This window comes from Emys orbicularis, chromosome 4 (assembly GCF_028017835.1).
Source record: "Emys orbicularis isolate rEmyOrb1 chromosome 4, rEmyOrb1.hap1, whole genome shotgun sequence".
Classification (NCBI taxonomy): Eukaryota; Metazoa; Chordata; order Testudines; family Emydidae; genus Emys; species Emys orbicularis.
The window spans coordinates 25,559,547-25,576,824 of NC_088686.1; the positions used below are offsets into that span (position 1 = coordinate 25,559,547).

Here is a 17,278-nt window from a genome sequence, read left to right on the forward strand (position 1 = left end):
GAGTCAGGAGTAATGGAAGAGCTGAGGGAGAGGGAAGGAGCCTAGGAGTGAACCTGGAGGGTGTTGGGTGTGGGTGCGAGAAGGTTTTTTGGGCGGGGATTGTTAGGGAGTTGGGAAACCTCCCCCATGCAGACCCTGGCTAACCCCAAGCCCCTCCTATTCAATCAGGCACATCTGCCCGTCCCTGCACCCCTATCCCCATATGTCTCTGCAGCCCCTCTCTCCCATCTCCAGGCTCAATTCTGTCACCCCACTAGCTCCTGAGTCCATGCCCCAGTCTGTCCCCCCACTAGCCATTCTGAACCCCAATCTATGATCCCCCAGCAGCCGTGTGCTTCGCTCTGTCCTAACCTGGCTCCATGGGCAGGGTGCTGTGATGAACTTCTACTCCTGGGGGAATTCTGCAGCACTGGGCAGAGAATTTTTTTCCCCCCACAGAAAATACACACTGTTCCAGAAGTGATGCAGTCTGCCTTTTGCCCACCAGAGGCCGCTATGATGCATTCTTGCAGCTAGCTGTTCTGGTGCCACAGTGTCCTCTGGTGGGCAAAAGGTGGCACAGCAGCACTTCTTGAGCAGAATGTATTTTATGCGGGAAAATACAAAATTATGTGGACAGAGGAATTCTGCACATCTGCAGATGTGCAGAATTCCCCCAGCAGTAAGTTTTGCAGGTCCCACGCATACTCATCATTTGAGAGCTTAGTCAATCAGAACTGGGGGGCGGGGAGGGAAGGTTATAGATATAGAAGTTAAAGACAGCCCTATGGCTGACTGGCTGCGGGCTCAGCAGAACGAAGAGAAATGTCTGCTGTGAGCAGGGCCGGCTCCAGAGTTTTTGCCGCCCCAAGCGGCGGAAAAAAAAAAAAAAGCCGCAATCGCGATCCGCGGCAGCTCCACCCTGCCGCTTTCTTCTTCGGCGGCAATTCGGCGGCAGGTCCTTCCCTCCGAGAGGGACCGAGGGACACTCTGCCGAATTGCCGCCGAAGAGCCTGAGGTGCCGCCCCTTCCCCTTGGCCACCCCAAGCACCTGCTTGCTCAGCTGGTGCCTGGAGCCGGCCCTGGCTGTGAGGGCTGGCTAACTCTTTGGATATAGGCTATAGATTCCTGTTTCACCAGCAGCTGAGTAAACCAATCAGCTATTAACTCAAGGACTGGAATGCTGCTAGCTGTAAGGATCCCCAGACTTTTTTTTGCTGATAAGGCTTTGAAGCATTCAGAAAAGAACAGAGGTGCTGCCATTCCTCTCAGACTCTGAAGAATCCAGGTGACACACACTGCATATTATGACCACTATACAGAGTTTGAAAAGTTATCTCTGAAAGAATATCAGAGGAGAATATGTGTAGTAAAGTATAGAAGTGTAAATGTCACGTTAAACCCTTTCATTTAAATATATGTAACAGCAACAAAGTGAAGAAGTCTGTATAAGGATTTACTACTTAATGTAGGGTTGTCAAACAATTAATTTTTTTTTTATTAATTGTGAGATTAAAAAAATAGCCATGATTAATCGCAGTTTTAATTGCACTGTTAATCAATAATAGAATACCAATTTAAGTTTTATACATATTTTTAGATGTTCTTCTACATTTTCAAATATATTGATTTCAGTTACAACACTGAATAGAAAGTGTACAGTGCTCACTTTATATTATTTTTGATTACAAAGATCTGCACTGTAAAGAAGAGAAACAAAAGAAACAGTATTTTTCAATTTACCTCATACCAGTACTGTAGTGCAATCTCTTTATCATGAAATGTAGAATTTTTTTTTTTAAATAACTGCACTCAAAAACAAAAAAATGTAAAACTTTAGAGCCTACAAGTCCACTCAGTCCTACTTCTTGTTCAGCCAATCACTAAGACAAACAAGTTGCTTTACATTTACAGGAGAGAATGCAGCCCGCTTCTTATTTACAATGTCACCTGAAAGTGAGAACAAGTGTTCACATGGCACTGCTGAAGCTGGCGTTGCAAGGTATTTATGTGCCAGATATGCTAAACATTCATATGCCCCTTTATGCTCAGCCCTGAGATTTAACTCTGTGTAATGCTTTCTGAAAAGTCCTGAAAAAACAGAAATCTGGCCTGTGCTTCAGCAAGGAGTTAAGCTGAGGTGCAGAAAAAAGGGAAATGTAATATAGTTAAGCATAATAGAATTTTAGTAATCCATCCCCGTTACACACACATTATGCATGCTGACATTTCTTTATGCAGTTACTTTGATTGCACTTTCAAGTCAGATAATTTAAACAAGCAATGGTTAACTAGACACTATAGTAGCCATCTGTACACACTGCAGAAACATTTTATTTGTGCTTGCAACTGTAGTAACTATGCATGCAAATGGAAATGCAAAAATCAAAGTGGAGTTCAGACCTACTTTTTTAAAAGCAAGACCTTTAAGTAAAAATGATATTTACAAAATAGACTAAGAGTGGAATTTTTAGCTTTGTCTCGTTTTGAAATATGTACGTGCAGAACTTTAGATCTGAAAAGAACATATGGGAAAGAAAATTAATGTTCACATAAATTTGCAACTCAGTCAAGTTGTATTTCTCAAATTACCCTTAGGGGAAAAAAACCTAAAAAAACCCCTACCACCTTTGGGCTCTGGCCAAACATGGAAACTTTCAACCCAAAAGGAATTTGAGAAAATTAAGAGAAAATGAAAACAAGAATGTAGAGGCTAGAATGGAAACCAGATTTTGACCTTCACTGTAGTGATAACCACCTAGGACTGCTGCACGCTATGCTAAGGTACTGTAATAATATATTACAAATGCTGTACAAAATACAATATTAGAAAATAGCAGGTTTAATTACCATGTTGTTTTGATTCATTCCAGCCTTAAATAAACGTTATTGCTGTGTGCATATAGCATTGCTATAAAAGAAAAGTTAGGAGCATATACTACTTTACCTCAAATAATCCTTGCTTTTTAATAAGGGAGTTCCCTTCTAACATCCAAAAGTAAAGGTGTGATTTTCCACATGTAACTATTATATTTGTGTCTGTAGGATGAAAATCTGTTGCAAATACCGCCTCATTAGAACACTTGAAAAGAAAGAAAAACAATGTATCAAAATTTAAAATACAGATAAAACAAAATGATTAATTTACAAGTGTGTTCTTGTTAAACAAATTAGTCAACTTATGACACATAATTATGTACCATATTTGGATTGAAATTTTTTTGCTGATTTTTTACTTTAAGTGACAACAGACTGATATAACAAGCACTTTGGATAAAATGTCTTGAAGGAAAGAGTGAAGTGAAAACATTTTCTAATGTCTATACATTTGAAGCATGTCTTCAAAACTGTGTCCGATATTCTTAAGAGGAAGCTCTCAAATTAAAATTTGTTTACAGCATTTTTCTGTATGCCCTCTTATACATCCCTATAGTTGCTTTTTAAAATTTCTTAATAAACTCTAACATGATTGTGACAGCAAAGCAAAAATAAGACCCTTTTCCTTCCCTCCCTCCCTCCGAAAAGCCCCCCACATTATTTTCAACCATGAGAAGAAATATTTCAGGTATCTGTACTTTATATTCTTTGTCCTTTATAAATGAAAGCACTAATAAGAATTAAAAGGTACAGAAAGAAATTTGACGACAAAAATTCAGATCTGCATACAAGCAAGCATTTTATTGCACAAAATATCTTATTGCAACACCTTGACATCTGCCAGCCTCTCTTCCTTCTGCCAGTCCCATACAGAAAGCACATGGTCATTTGAATCATCCACGGAACAAAGGTTACTTCCTCCATTCTGAAGCAAAACATTTTAAAAATCATTTATAAAATAATTCAGAAATGTGTAGGTACAAATCTAAAAGTTATTAAACATTACTGCCTAACTGAAAGTGAAAAATGTTATTCTACTTCCAATTAAAATCTTTAGATCCAAATCCTACAGACGGAAGTAAACTGTGGAGTTTTGCTTGAGTAGTACAAGATTTAGCTCTCAATTTTTTCAGAATGCTGTGTATATGAAACTTTAAATAATTTAACTATACATTCAGCACACAAACACTTTATACATGCATTTACTTACAGACTTAGAAAAAGCAATGCAGGTGACAGCACGGTCAAAAAAGCCCATCCCAATGATATGCAGTGTATTCAAAGTAACAGAATCCCAAACACGTACATGGGGTGGTAATTGCTGTAAAAAATTAAAGCAGAAGCAACTGAAAAAAAATGTTGGGAAAGAGTATCAGCATTTTTTAAAATTTGAAAATACGTGAAAACCCATGTTATTAACATTTAATATCAGTATTATTAGTAACACCAATATAGTTCTCCTGCTGTATAATGACAGATGGCCTAGCAAATGACCCAGTAATATCCACACATATGCCTAGTCATTGCGATTAATCCGGCAGGGCAAAGAGCAACCTCCAATCCCAGGTGCCCAGTACTAAGTGGGAGGTGTTAAGCACCTTGCAAGATCAGATCTACAATTAGCCCATTTCATGTCCTGCTCCAAGGTCACAGAGTCTTAACTGCAGCAAACAATATATTGTTTCTAGCTGGTATCAAATTACTAATGCACAATAAACAAAAACAAGAAAATCAGTTACTGGCTGATTACTTTCAACAACAGTGGAAAGTTGGCCATAGAAAAGGACTTTATTATTAGTCTCCCTTTTTATAACATTGGTCAGAACCATCTTTGTTTAGCCTAAAATCAATTCAATATATGAATAATTAAAATTATTTGCATGTCAAATGTACATGTTTAAAGTTCTCTCCTAACAATCACTTACAGTAATACAAAGATAATAGAGCACATTGCTCAATATGATGGAGACTTAAATGCTTCTTAAATCCACTAGAGGGCAGTCCCTGTAAATATGTGTTAATTAAAAATATTACCTCAAAGCAACTAGGAAGAATTGCAGAGAATTTATTCTACGTATACAATAGACTAATAAATGAAGGCCAAATTCTAAAATGTGTGTGTGTGTGTAAAACTTTTAAGTTAACTGACGTTTTAATGCTGTATCAGGCCCAATTATTACTCTTGATTGCTTATTGATCATTAATTAATAAAACTAACCCTTAAAGAAAACTCAGCTTCTTTCAAATAACAGTGTTGATTATTTTTAAAAACAAGACAAACACAGCTATCAAAATTTTGGATCTCATGGTCCCATCTTTCCTCTGGAGCCCACCTCCAAACCTCCTCGTGTTCTCTGTAAGGAATGGATCTGGAGAGTCAGAGACAGACAGACGGCATCAGAAAATGGAACTAGCTGATGGAACTTGACAATTCCATTGGCTACCTTGGCATCATTCAATTAGCTTCTGTCAAATTAAGAGTATAATGCTTTGCATTTTTAATTTTTAAAATTCAAGGGTGATTTAACTACTGCACAGAGGTCATATACTACTAACTACAATACAAAAATATGTCTTGTGAAATATGAGCATGTTACTGTAAACAAAAGGTTTGCTCACTTTTCCATCCTTAGAGGTACCTGCAACCTGACCCGTTGCTATGGTGATCCGGTCAGGATGGACAGCTAGGCTGGAAAAGAAAAAGTTGTCAACCTTCATATTTAAAGCATTGATGATATATTGTAACATCCAAATGCCAAATTCCATGCAGACTAAAACAAGAGTCTACAGACTTAGTCTAATTACTTCAGTTACATAAATGCATATTAGGAATGTAACATCTAAAAAATGTATCCCCAAAATAGAGACAAAACTACTTTCATGACCTTTTATTCCCCAAACTCTTCTATCACTACAACTCAGACACTAGAACCAGTTAGTGATTCGTTTATGCCCTTCCAGTTTCTTAACATACAGTACAGTAGTACAGTACTACTTGGTTCTTTTTATCAAGTTTAGGCTTTGATTATCCTTCCTCTTGCTCTGGAAAAATACTATTGTTATCCACTTCAAAATTCTACAAAGGTACAAATTTTAGGTCAGTGAATCTAAGTCTCAGAAACAGAATTCCAGAACCAAGAAATTAAACCATTTGACCCCTAGAATCAGCTGTTCAGATAAACAAAATGTACTCAGCAGTTACCACTGTACCCAAGAGAAGAGAAATCATCAATGTATTGTTTAAGACGAGAGCAAGCAATACTGCAAATATGTTAATTCTTCTTTCACTGCAGCTGCTTCTCACTTAGTCCTGGAGGCAGAGTGCCAAGCAAAATGAACTTTGACAGCTAGGGGATAAGGAATTCACTCTACTTTCAATACAGAATATTATCCACTCTCTAAAACCCTGAATGCTTTGAAAAATTCAAAGGAGTAGGAGATTTTGAAAAAGATAGATGAGATGGAACAGTTAATCAAAATCCAAGTTAAAATCTCACTGTAAAACCACTAAGCTATGCGATGAATTCATTTCATGGAGCATGTTCATGGCCCTATATAGCTAAGGTTGCAACCAGATTCCATTATCAGTACTATTTTTAGCCTCTTATAGAGGCAAAAAGGTGTTTCATAATGCTTAACCTAGAGAAATGTAGATAAAGGAAGCTAGAAGCATTTATACAGTCATGCTAAAAAGTATTAAGAGGAGCCTTAAGAATAAACAAAGGTCATGACCAAATTATCTTAACAACAAAGACATAAGGGAGGGGAATATAGACAAATAGACCATAGAACCTGAAGGTAAGCAGGTCTAACAACAAAGTCAAATATCTAGATTTTCCACCTTCTCTAAGTATGTAAAGAGAGACCAGTTATGGGAACCAAACACTGGAAACTGAAACTGCACTTTATAACCACTCTGTGCGGATCTAGAATAAAAAGCATATAAATATTATGGTGATAGATGGACTAGAATAGATCTTCTGGAAGGAAATGCAGAGTTATCAGATGAGCCAAGATGACAGGCAGTCTCTTAGGTAACAAACATCTAACACATGAAGATTTAGAGGTTAAATTACTAGAATTCTCTTTTCAGAGAGGAAAGAACATTAATTAATTTTTTTAAAGGCAACATTAGCATTTCTCAGAACCCCATTTCTATAAAAAAATAAGAATGTTTTGGAGACTTACCACTTCACATCATCATTGTGACCAGTGTAATGTCTCTGAAGTTGTTCTTCAACATTGTATAACACAACTACTGATGCAATGAAATACACAGTTTCGCCCGTTGGAAGTAGGTATAGGTTACTGCGACAGTCCCGACCCCTATACCCATAGCTAGCATGCTTGTTAAGAAGAAATAACACTACTTCTTATGAATTAAGAGACTGACACATGGAAAATAACATATTGTAGCCCCTTCTGTACAGTGAAAATACCAGATCCCTGCAAACTTGCAGTGCAGGCAATATACTTCCATGGCAATTCCTGGTGTCTTTACTATCCTTTGACATTTGTGCAAACTACCAGCTTTGTTTCAAGTGCACTTATTATTTAAATTGATTGGTTATATGAAAGAATCATTTGGGCTGGAAGCGAACTCTAGTAGGTCATCCAGTACCACTCTCTGCATCATATCAGGACTGATTGCCTTATCCTTTGTTCAGGGTGATTGATTCATTATCCTCGTCATTTACAGTTTCATATCTATCTGGATAGTAAAGAGTTGCATCATACATTTCAATTAACTGGTACAGTATTGAAAAGGCAGTGGGCCAGATCCTGATGCCAGTCACATCAGTGATAAACCAAACTAAGTCCAGTGAAATAACTGGAGTTAATACAGGTTTAAACCTGTGTAAATGAGATCACAATTTGGCCAAATTAAGTTGTCTTACTCAAGTATGTAATAAACAGGCATCAGGGGACATGGCGACCCTGCTAATATGGGAGAGTGTGGTCTCAGCTAGGTCCTGGCTAAATGGGAGGATATTCCGAGGTGGTCCAGTATGGAAGAAAGGGGTTGTGTTATGGAAAAGGTTGACAACCACTGACATACAACATTAATATAACACAATGCTTTATTTTCCCCCAGGTCTTTTAGTATATACAATTAGATTGTAAAGCTTTTTGAGGCAGAGATAATGTTTATAAAGTGCAGTATAAATCTACTGTGGTTTAGAAGTGATTTTTAATAATAAAAAGAATATAGAAATGAATACATATTTTGTCCTCCATTCATTATGGGCAAAGATGGTTTGACCCTGCTGTTCAACCATGCGTTGATATGATGCAGGAAGTGAGGCCAAATTTTTCAAACTTGGGTGCCTAAAATTAGGCAATTAAATAAAGGTTTCCTGACTTTTCAAAGGTGCTGAACTCTTGCACCTCCCACTGACTTCAACAGGACTAGTGAGTGATTGCTCAGCATTTCTGAAAATACAGCCACTTGTATTTGGGCACCTAAATATGTATTCAGGAACCCAATTTTAGGCTACCAGATTTGAAAGTTTCAACCAACACTCCGTTAAGTTTTTTGAGATACCCTAACTGTAAAGTAATAAAGAAGCATGCGTGAATGAAAATAGCAAGTGTCTCTCTTACGGATGACTTATTGGTAATGAAGAGGAAAACTAAAGCTTCCTATTTTTAAGAAAACTTTATCATTGGATTACAGGACACCACTTTATTGGCTCAATCTTCCTATTTGTCTGTATAAAGTCCAATCCTATTCCCATTGAAGTCAATATCAAAACTTCCTTAGACTTCAACACATTGCAGAATCAAGCCCATAGAGGTTAGAAGTCGGAGTGTATGAAAGTCAAGAAGTTAAGTAATATTATGGCATATAACTTTATTTATATGGAGGAAATCCTTAAGTAAATAACTATTATATATAAAATATTTATCTAGTTTGGAAAAAATATCTTTTTTCCTCCCACTTCCCACTCTCTTCTCTTTTGAGCAGCATTGCAACCAATTTTCCATACCCCTCTATGTTGTCATTTACCATCTACCCAACTCCTCCCCATCAGCCTTCTTCTCTGATTTCAACTCCTGGCTTTCTCTTTTCTTCTCCTCACAATCTCCTACCCCCATCCTCTGTGACTTCAACTTCTATGTTGATGACCCATCCAACCCCTTAGCTGTGTGTTACCTCACCCATCCCCCTTCATTTGATCTGCACCATGGCTCAAATCTCATTAAAAAGGGGCACTGCTCTCTCTCTCTGTTGCTGAATTCCCCCCTCTGACCATTACCTGGTCTCTTTTAGCATCACTCATGAGCCCCTCCCTCATGCCCTGTCACTTGGCATTTACATAACTTCCAATCCATCAGCATTAGTGACTTCTCGTCTGCTCTCAGCCCTCTCTTCACTTTCTTTCATTTATATGGTTGTTAATTCTCTCCATGTTTCACTCTCCTCCACGCTTGACTCTTTTGCCCCACTCTTTGATCACAAGGTCCATCCTGCCAACCCCTAGTCCTGGCTCTCCCCCAACACCTGCTTCCTCTGCTCCTGTTCTCACGCTGCAGAAATCTCAGGAACAAGCTGACTTCTTCCCTTACAAATCTGTTTTCTCTTCTTTCAGTTCTGCCATCTTCCTAGTTAAACAACTCTTTGCCAGCTTAATTGAGTCTCAGGTCCTCAATCCCAGCTGCCTTTTTGACACCTTTGAGTCACTCCTCAAATCCTCCTCCTGCCTCTACTTCTCTCTCCACACAGCTCACTGATTTCTTCCAAGAGAAAACTGAACAAAATACAAAGTGACCTTCTCCCCTCCCCTCCTACAACTCTCTCCCATCACAATTGCAGATGCTTCCTCATCTGCTCTCCTCCTCTAACCCAGGTACTTGCCTCAGTGAAACCATCCTATCAGCTGAGCTCCCTTATGCTCATTCTCATCCCTCCCCATCTCTTCTCCTTAACCTCTCACTCTCCTCTGGTTTACAATACACACATGCTTTAGTCTCTCCAATCTTGAAAAAAAAACCCACCCCTGCTGCTTCTACTACTGCCACTCCTCCCAGTTATCTCTAAGATAAGAATGAGCTGTTCTCAGTCATTGTCTGGGGGTCCTCTCCTCCAGTTCCATCCTAAACCCTCTCCTGTCTGGCTTCCGCCCTTTGCATTCCACTGAATCAGCTCTTGCCAAAGTCTCTAATGACCTTTTCCTAGCCTAAGGTCAGAACTAGTACTCCATCCTCATCCTATTTGACCTGTCAGTTGCCTTTGACACAGTCGACCATCCTCTTCTTTGTGAAATCTTGTCCTCCCCTTGGCTTCTGTAACTATATCCTTTCCTGGTTTTCCTCCTCCTCTTTAATCCCTCCTTCAGTGTGTCCTCCAGAGGATCCACCTTATTCTCCCTCCAGTTTTGTGTAGGGCTCCATAGGACTATATCTTTGGTTCGCATCTGTTCTCCCTCTCTGGATAATCTCACCTACAATCTGCAAACACAAATTCAACTCCCATCTCTATGATGACAGCTCACAGATCTACCTCTTTACTCCAGACCTGTTTCCTTCTGTCTCTCTGATATCTCCTTATGGATGTCTAGCTGTCAGCTCAAGTTCAACCTGGATAAAACAGTGCTCTTAGTCAAACCCTCCTATCTCCATCACCATTCTGCCTGTCGTTCAGGCTCATAATCTGGGTGTCATCTTTGACTCAGATCTCTCTCTAGGTCCTTGCATCCAGGCTATGTCTAAAGCTTGCCAATTCTTTCTGCATAATATCTCTAAGATATAGCTTTTCCTAACTACCCACAAGGCAATTATTCTCGTCCAGGTTCTCATCATCTTATATCTAGATTACTACAACATCCTTCTCTCTGGCCTTGACAAATGCAATTTTGCCCTGATCGTATCCAGTTACGATGCTGATGCAAGAATCTCCTAGCCCATTGCTTGACCATATCACCCCTCTCTTCACATCTCTCCACTGGCTCCCGCTTCTTTATTGCACTGAACATATGTAAGCAGGGTCAGAATGAGCTCTCCCCTGACATCTAGTGATAAACGGGGGGGGGGGGGGGGGGCGGAAAGAGCTCAGGAGCAGACTGTTTGCATAGCTACATGTTTTCTGGCTAGGGTATCAGCAGTCAGTCCTTCGTTGACAAAGTGATCAGTTTTGGCTATTTGGGGTTAAAATTCACTTTAGTATTGAATGCAGGGGAAATGAAATGTTGTTCTCCTCATTGTATGAGTAAAGGGCAGAAGGGCTGTAATTAACCCGCTCTAATTAAGGGAGTCACCCTAAGGTTAACCTCACTCACTAAGTGTACGGTTGTGATGCCATATCCAAGTAAGAGTCAGAGGCAGTAGGGACAGATGTTCCTACCTGGTAGTGTGGACCTGTTTAAAGCGTCCCAGAAGCCATTTGACCCTCCCTCCTCAAGTGTTTGAAAAAACAGAGCTGACTAGACTGATCTGAAAGTCCTGGTTCTTTCTTAGTGATTACTGGAACTGAGCTCACTGATAAGCTGATCTAAGGGAGCGGAACTTTAGACTTGGTATACAGACAGTGTTGAGGTGAAAAGACAGTGCAGAAGGGGTAGCAGCAGAGAGGTTCCCCACTATCCAGTGAAATCACTACAGAGCTGAAATCACTGAGAAAGGGACTAAGTGGTGGAACCTCAGAACACAGCATTGCAGGTACAGGCAGCAGTGATGATGGCAGCTGTCAGCAGCAGCAGTTACATGCAGAGACATTGACAGAAACAAACAGCAGCTGAGACTGCAGACACACAGATGGGCAGAGGTGAAGGCATCACTCAACCACCCTCTCCCCTCAGGGACGGGAGGTGAATTCACCCAAACACATCCCTGGACTCTGGGGACATTGCTGACCTTGGACAACGAACTGAGTGGAGTGCAGCAGATGAAAAATGTTAAAAAGACATTCATCCCTGGGACTTTCATACTGCAAGGTGGGAAACCGAAAAAAAGGACACTGCCCAAGATACCATGGGGCAGGTGTTTTACTCATTGGTTGTGTACATTCAAGTAATTGTTGCAGTGTTTTCCCAAATTAATGCTGTGTTTTCTTCTTTTAATAAAAGTTTTATTTTGTTATACATAGATTCAGTGCTTGTGAGAGGGGAAATGCTGCCTCTGAAGACACCCAGAAGTGGTATTTATTTTTTCAAGATTAGTGGGTGGTGGTTCAAGTGGTTTCTGTTTTGTATTGTTCAGAGGAGCCCCGAGGTATTGAACCCAGCCCTTGTTGCTGCCTACACCACCTGGCAGAAGCATTACGCATATGCTAGTTGTCTTCATTTTACCTTGAAGGCCTATCCCCACCCTACCTATTGAGATGTTGATTCCCACCTCCAATCAGAGAATGCCTGTCATGACAGGGACATGGGCAGTCAGACCTAGTGGTCAGAGCAGGAGTCAGGCTGGGTCGAGTACCAGAAAGCCAGAGTCCAAGACAGGCCAGAGGGCAAACCAAGAGTCAGGCGTAAGGAGACAGGCAGAGTCGGAATCTGGAAGCGGGGCTCTTACATGCGGGGTCTGAAGCAGAGACAGGCAGGGAGACTGTGCTGTTGCTCAGAAAACTCCCTGTCATAGCTTCCTGGTTTATGTACTAGTGCCAGCCAGTCAGCAGGCTGTGAGGAGCTGCCACTCAGGTCCTGCTGGACAGTACTTCCTGTTGAGCCTAGCCTCACAGGTCCTCCCACGGAAGCCCAGTCTAAGCCTCCTGTTGTGATGTGGGGGTGTCAGCAGACCATAACCCCCATAATTCCAGCCCTGCAGGTTCTTACAATGCCAGCCTCCATCGTCCACTTGTTAAATTTTAAACAAGCACCTTTGTGCTTTCTCCTGTGCTGCTCCTCCTGCTTGGAAAGAGCACCCCATAAACATCTGCAAAGCTACCTCACTGTCCTCCTTAAAACTTTCCTCTGCCTAGAGGCAGACAAAAATCTTGACAATGGTTAGGCCTCTGCTGTGCTGAGACCACTGCCTATCATGCTGACCAATATTGTCATACTGTTTCCTTGCTCTCCCTGTCTGTATCCATCTGTTGTTTTTTGTCTTATACTTAGCTGACCCTGCATGTGGTGTGGTGACCCCAGTGCAACAAGATAACCCCTGTATGCACACTGGACGGCAATTGACTCAACTGAGAAAAAAGAAATACATGCTCAATGGGCAGAACATTTCAGCTCACTTCTTAATCACCCTTCCAAAATTTCCAAGGATGCAATTAATGCTCTTCCACAACATCCATTAAAAGGAGAACATGTACTAGCGCCCACCTTATGAGAACACAACAGCAATCAAGCAGATGTCACAAAGCAAAGCACTCAGACTGGATGGCATGCTAGCAGATATCTATAAGCAGGGTGGCTACCACACTGGAAGGCACGTCACATGGCTCTTCCACATTATTTGGGAGCAGGAGTAGGTGTCACAGGATTTTAAGGATGACATTGTCCACCTCTATAAACATTAGGGTGATATGGCAAACTGATAATCATTGTGGCATTTCCCTACTCTCTGTTGCTGGGGAAATTCTTGCATGGGTCATACTGAAGACTTAACACCTATCTTGTGGAAATCAACTTTTCCGAGTCCCAATGTGGATTCTGGTCTGAATGGGGCTCTACAGACATGATCTTCACAGCTCATCAGCTTCAGGAAGACTGCTGGGAGCAAAACGGAGGTCTTTATATGGTGTTTACCAAATTAGTTAAAACTCTGGACTCTAAATCATGAGGGACTCTGGAAATTTTTGTTTATCTCTGGATGCCCTGCCAAATTTGTCATTCAGTCCTTCCATGATGGGATGATGGCCAGAGTGGTGGAAAATGGTCATCAATGGCACCAAACAATGTTGCCTGCTGGCTCTCTAACTCTTTTCCATCTTTTTTTGGCTATGCTTATGGATGCATTTCCTGACATTGACAGAAGAGTATTGACAAGATTACCCATCGCATAGCCAAGGCCAGTTCTGCATGTGGAATGCTCACACATCACCTATGAAACAATAGGGACATCAAAATAAGCACTAAGCTAAATGTCTATTGGAGAGTCGTGCTTACAATGCTTCTATATGGTTTTGAGACTTGGACAACATATCTCTGCCACATTAGGAAACTTGATCAGTTCCATATGTGCTGTCTTCAGTCTGTTTGCAGAATCAAATGGTAGGACAAGATTCCCAATACTGATATCTTTAATTGTTGTTGGATGTCTGACATTCAAAGCATGCTCATAAAAGCTCAGCTGCATTGGTCAAAGCATCTCATTTGTATGACCAAATTGAAACTACCAATGGCCATACTTTATGGTCATCTAAAGCAATACACTTGTTTTCCTGGAGGCCACTACAAACAATATACAGACACACTGAAGTCAAACTTGAAAGCATGTCAGGTTGATCCCATAACTGAGCAAGATGGCTGAAGATTTGTCATGTTGCTATTAACTGCTTTGAAGCAAGGTGCATTAACACCTTATGTGAAAAACGTTAATAACACAAAGCAAGGATACAACAGCCTACAATGGTCATGGACAATCTTGCCTGTCCCACATGTAACCATGTTTGCATTTCTCTCATTGGTCTGATCTCACATATACATAGGGTTACCAGACAGCAACTGTGAAAAAACGGGACAGGGGGTCGGGGGTAATAGGCGCCTATATAAGAAAAAGTCCCCAAAAATGGGACAGTCCCTTTAAAAATGGGACATCTGGTCACCCTACATATACATGTTCACCTGCTGAATCCTTGTACATCGACACGGACGTGAGACTCCATTATCGTCATACTTATGTTGTAATCTCTTTGGGGCATGGACCATTGTCTTGTTCTCTGTTTGTACAGCATCTAGCACAATGGTGTCCTGGTCCATGACTAGGGCTCCTAAGTGTTATGGTAATACAAATAATAATAAAAAATAGTAACATCTTTGTGCCCGTATTCTGCAAAGACATACACATGAGTTTAACTTCTAAGCCTGCAAACAGTCCCACTGACTACGTCCAAAGAAAGAAAAGTCTGAAAGAAAAATTCAGCATGGTATTCTTTGGAAATATTTTTCCTCCTCTACCTTCTAACCTTCTAACTACCCAGCACTGGCTTGAGGCTGTTAACCTTTGAGATATTTCCATGGATTGAAAACTTTAGCTTTCTAATAGGTTATACTATGGATATCACACTTTAAAAAACAAGGCATAGGAATACTCACACTGAAGTCATGGCCTATCCCCATCCCAACTATAATTTTTTATACAATATTGAAACATTGTTGGCGGAGTGGAGGGAGTGGAGGCTGAGGTCTATGCCAACGCAGCCTTCATTGCCCATCTGTCAAATTTTCTAGCAAGTACCTTCATGCATTCTCCCATGCTTGCCCTTATGCGGAGAAGGAGTGCCCAATAAAAATGTGTAAAATGATCACATTATCCTCCATCAAATCCCCACTAAAGTCTCACTTCTACCATGACACTTACAACAAAACTTGATAATAGATGACTGGCATCTAAATGTGGATTTCTGAGTCTAACTTTAGGCTCCAATTTAAAAAAAAAATTTAATTTCTAACTACAGTGAAGAGAATTTGTCATGTACAAGAATGTTCTATAAGACCCCTTTTGTTATCCGTGTACTGCAATTATAGCAACTCTTAAAAAAGACAAGTGTGCAATTTAAAAAAAAAATAGCGTAATAAAGTACAGATGTGTATCAGAAAAGAAGCAAACTTGTTTTATGTACACTATAATTAGTAATCACAGTTCACTAAATTCTTGCAATATGCCTAATTTTAATTTGTGATAGTTAACATGTTTTAAACATAACCTTCAGGCAACATTTAAGTGAAACCTTCCTCGAGCTGCTTGACTATTTTGCATAAAATCTGGAGCAGCAGTCTCAAGAAATTATCACCTATTTAAAAGTGAATGTGGCCTAATAGTTCATTAAAGAAACTAATTCAACATAAAGACCTCAATTTTGCTAAATAATTTTTCAAACAAAATTTTAAGACAATTGCTAAGAAATTAGTAGTTCCCAGTAATACTCTAGCATAAAAAGGATACACCCATTCCAGTTTAAGCCTCTTGGCTGGTAGTTCTACTTTTGCTTCCAAATTGTAAGATTCCACTTGATCTTTGGGCATGTACATGGTAACAGGACGTCCACGCAGAAACATTTTTACATATCCTTCTTCTACAAAAAGGGTCAGAAATGTTTAGAGAGTTATACATAAACACATCAGCAAAGATTTCTCCTCCAACTGCTCCCACCTATCATTTCAGTGAATAATATTTTTGCATAATATTTTTTCAAACTTATATTATAGGACATGTAGCTTTTGTTTTTATTTTAGTCACAAACTAACGCTAGATAGGGGTTATCAAACAAAGGGCATGAAGTCCCCTTTTGGTCTAAATATTTTGAGACTATCAGCAAACTCTTCAACTAGACTATGCAACAAAGAACTATAGAAATGAAAAGATTAAGACCAAACCATTACTTTCAGGGGAAAATAATACCGTATGTACATATTTCCTTTTTATACCAGAACTGAGGAAAAACACCAAAGTAAAAATTACAATTAACGCAGGAATGCCACTTAAAATTCTTTTATTTAGTTTTTGATGGATATTTACAGTTCTGAGCATCAGCATCTAAAAATACTTAAACAGTTAGTTGCATTCTTTGCATCTCAGTGTAAAGATGTACTTTACACTTGATACATAATGTGAAAGGTACATCACGTATAAACACAAACAATTAGTAAAAAGAATCATGCAGACGTACATGCAAAAACAGTTAAGTGTTTAAAGCATAGCTAAACATTGAAACAGGAATGACAAACTGACAACACATTATAGAAAGAAAAATGATGTACAGGAAAGAAGCTACAAAACTGAACTTTGCTAATAGAAAGTAAACATTTAGAGGAGAAAACACTAGAAATACTGTAGTTGGGGGGTCTTATAAGAAATATGTCTGAGAACAGAAGCATGAATTAATAACAGATCTGAAAGTACTGACTTGGGGATTTCATGGGGCTTATAAAACTAGGAGATCTAGGAAATGGCATGAAGCTCTGACTAGGACTTTTAGAAATTGGCAGGGCCAAACAGGGTGTCTTGTGAACTTCTGGTGAAGTTTGTCCAGATTCAAAACTTGCTGGCTCCTGCTGCTCCATCAGCAGATCAAAGGATTCAGCCTTGCTCTCATGTGAATCAAGCAGTTTTGGAGTCAGTGACATCTGTAGAGTTACTAGACAGAATAATCATGTGCACAGAGGAAATGGAAGGGCAGAAGTAACAAAATTATGTAAATAAAACTTATACAATTAGGTCTGTTAAAGTTATGCTAAGGATTTTCAAGCATCATTAACATACATGCCAGTATTATTTTAATTTTAAAAACTAAAAGCTGTGTTTTAATGGGAGTACA

The 17,278-nt window shown here is 39.7% G+C and overlaps 1 protein-coding gene across 2 annotated transcripts in view; it reads right to left on the bottom strand.

Annotated features, from left to right (window-relative positions):
• The window catches only part of EML1 (EMAP like 1), a 122,208-nt gene that overhangs the window by 21,852 nt on the left and 83,078 nt on the right, over window positions 1–17,278 (bottom strand). For both annotated transcript variants that reach the window (XM_065404518.1, XM_065404517.1), the window contains 6 exons: window positions 15,907–16,036; window positions 7,045–7,194; window positions 5,476–5,545; window positions 4,067–4,177; window positions 3,686–3,781; window positions 2,927–3,061 (listed from right to left, as the gene is read on the bottom strand). In XM_065404518.1, the coding sequence (XP_065260590.1) occupies window positions 2,927–3,061; window positions 3,686–3,781; window positions 4,067–4,177; window positions 5,476–5,545; window positions 7,045–7,194; window positions 15,907–16,036 (692 nt within the window). The remainder of the gene's footprint in view (window positions 1–2,926; window positions 3,062–3,685; window positions 3,782–4,066; window positions 4,178–5,475; window positions 5,546–7,044; window positions 7,195–15,906; window positions 16,037–17,278) is intronic.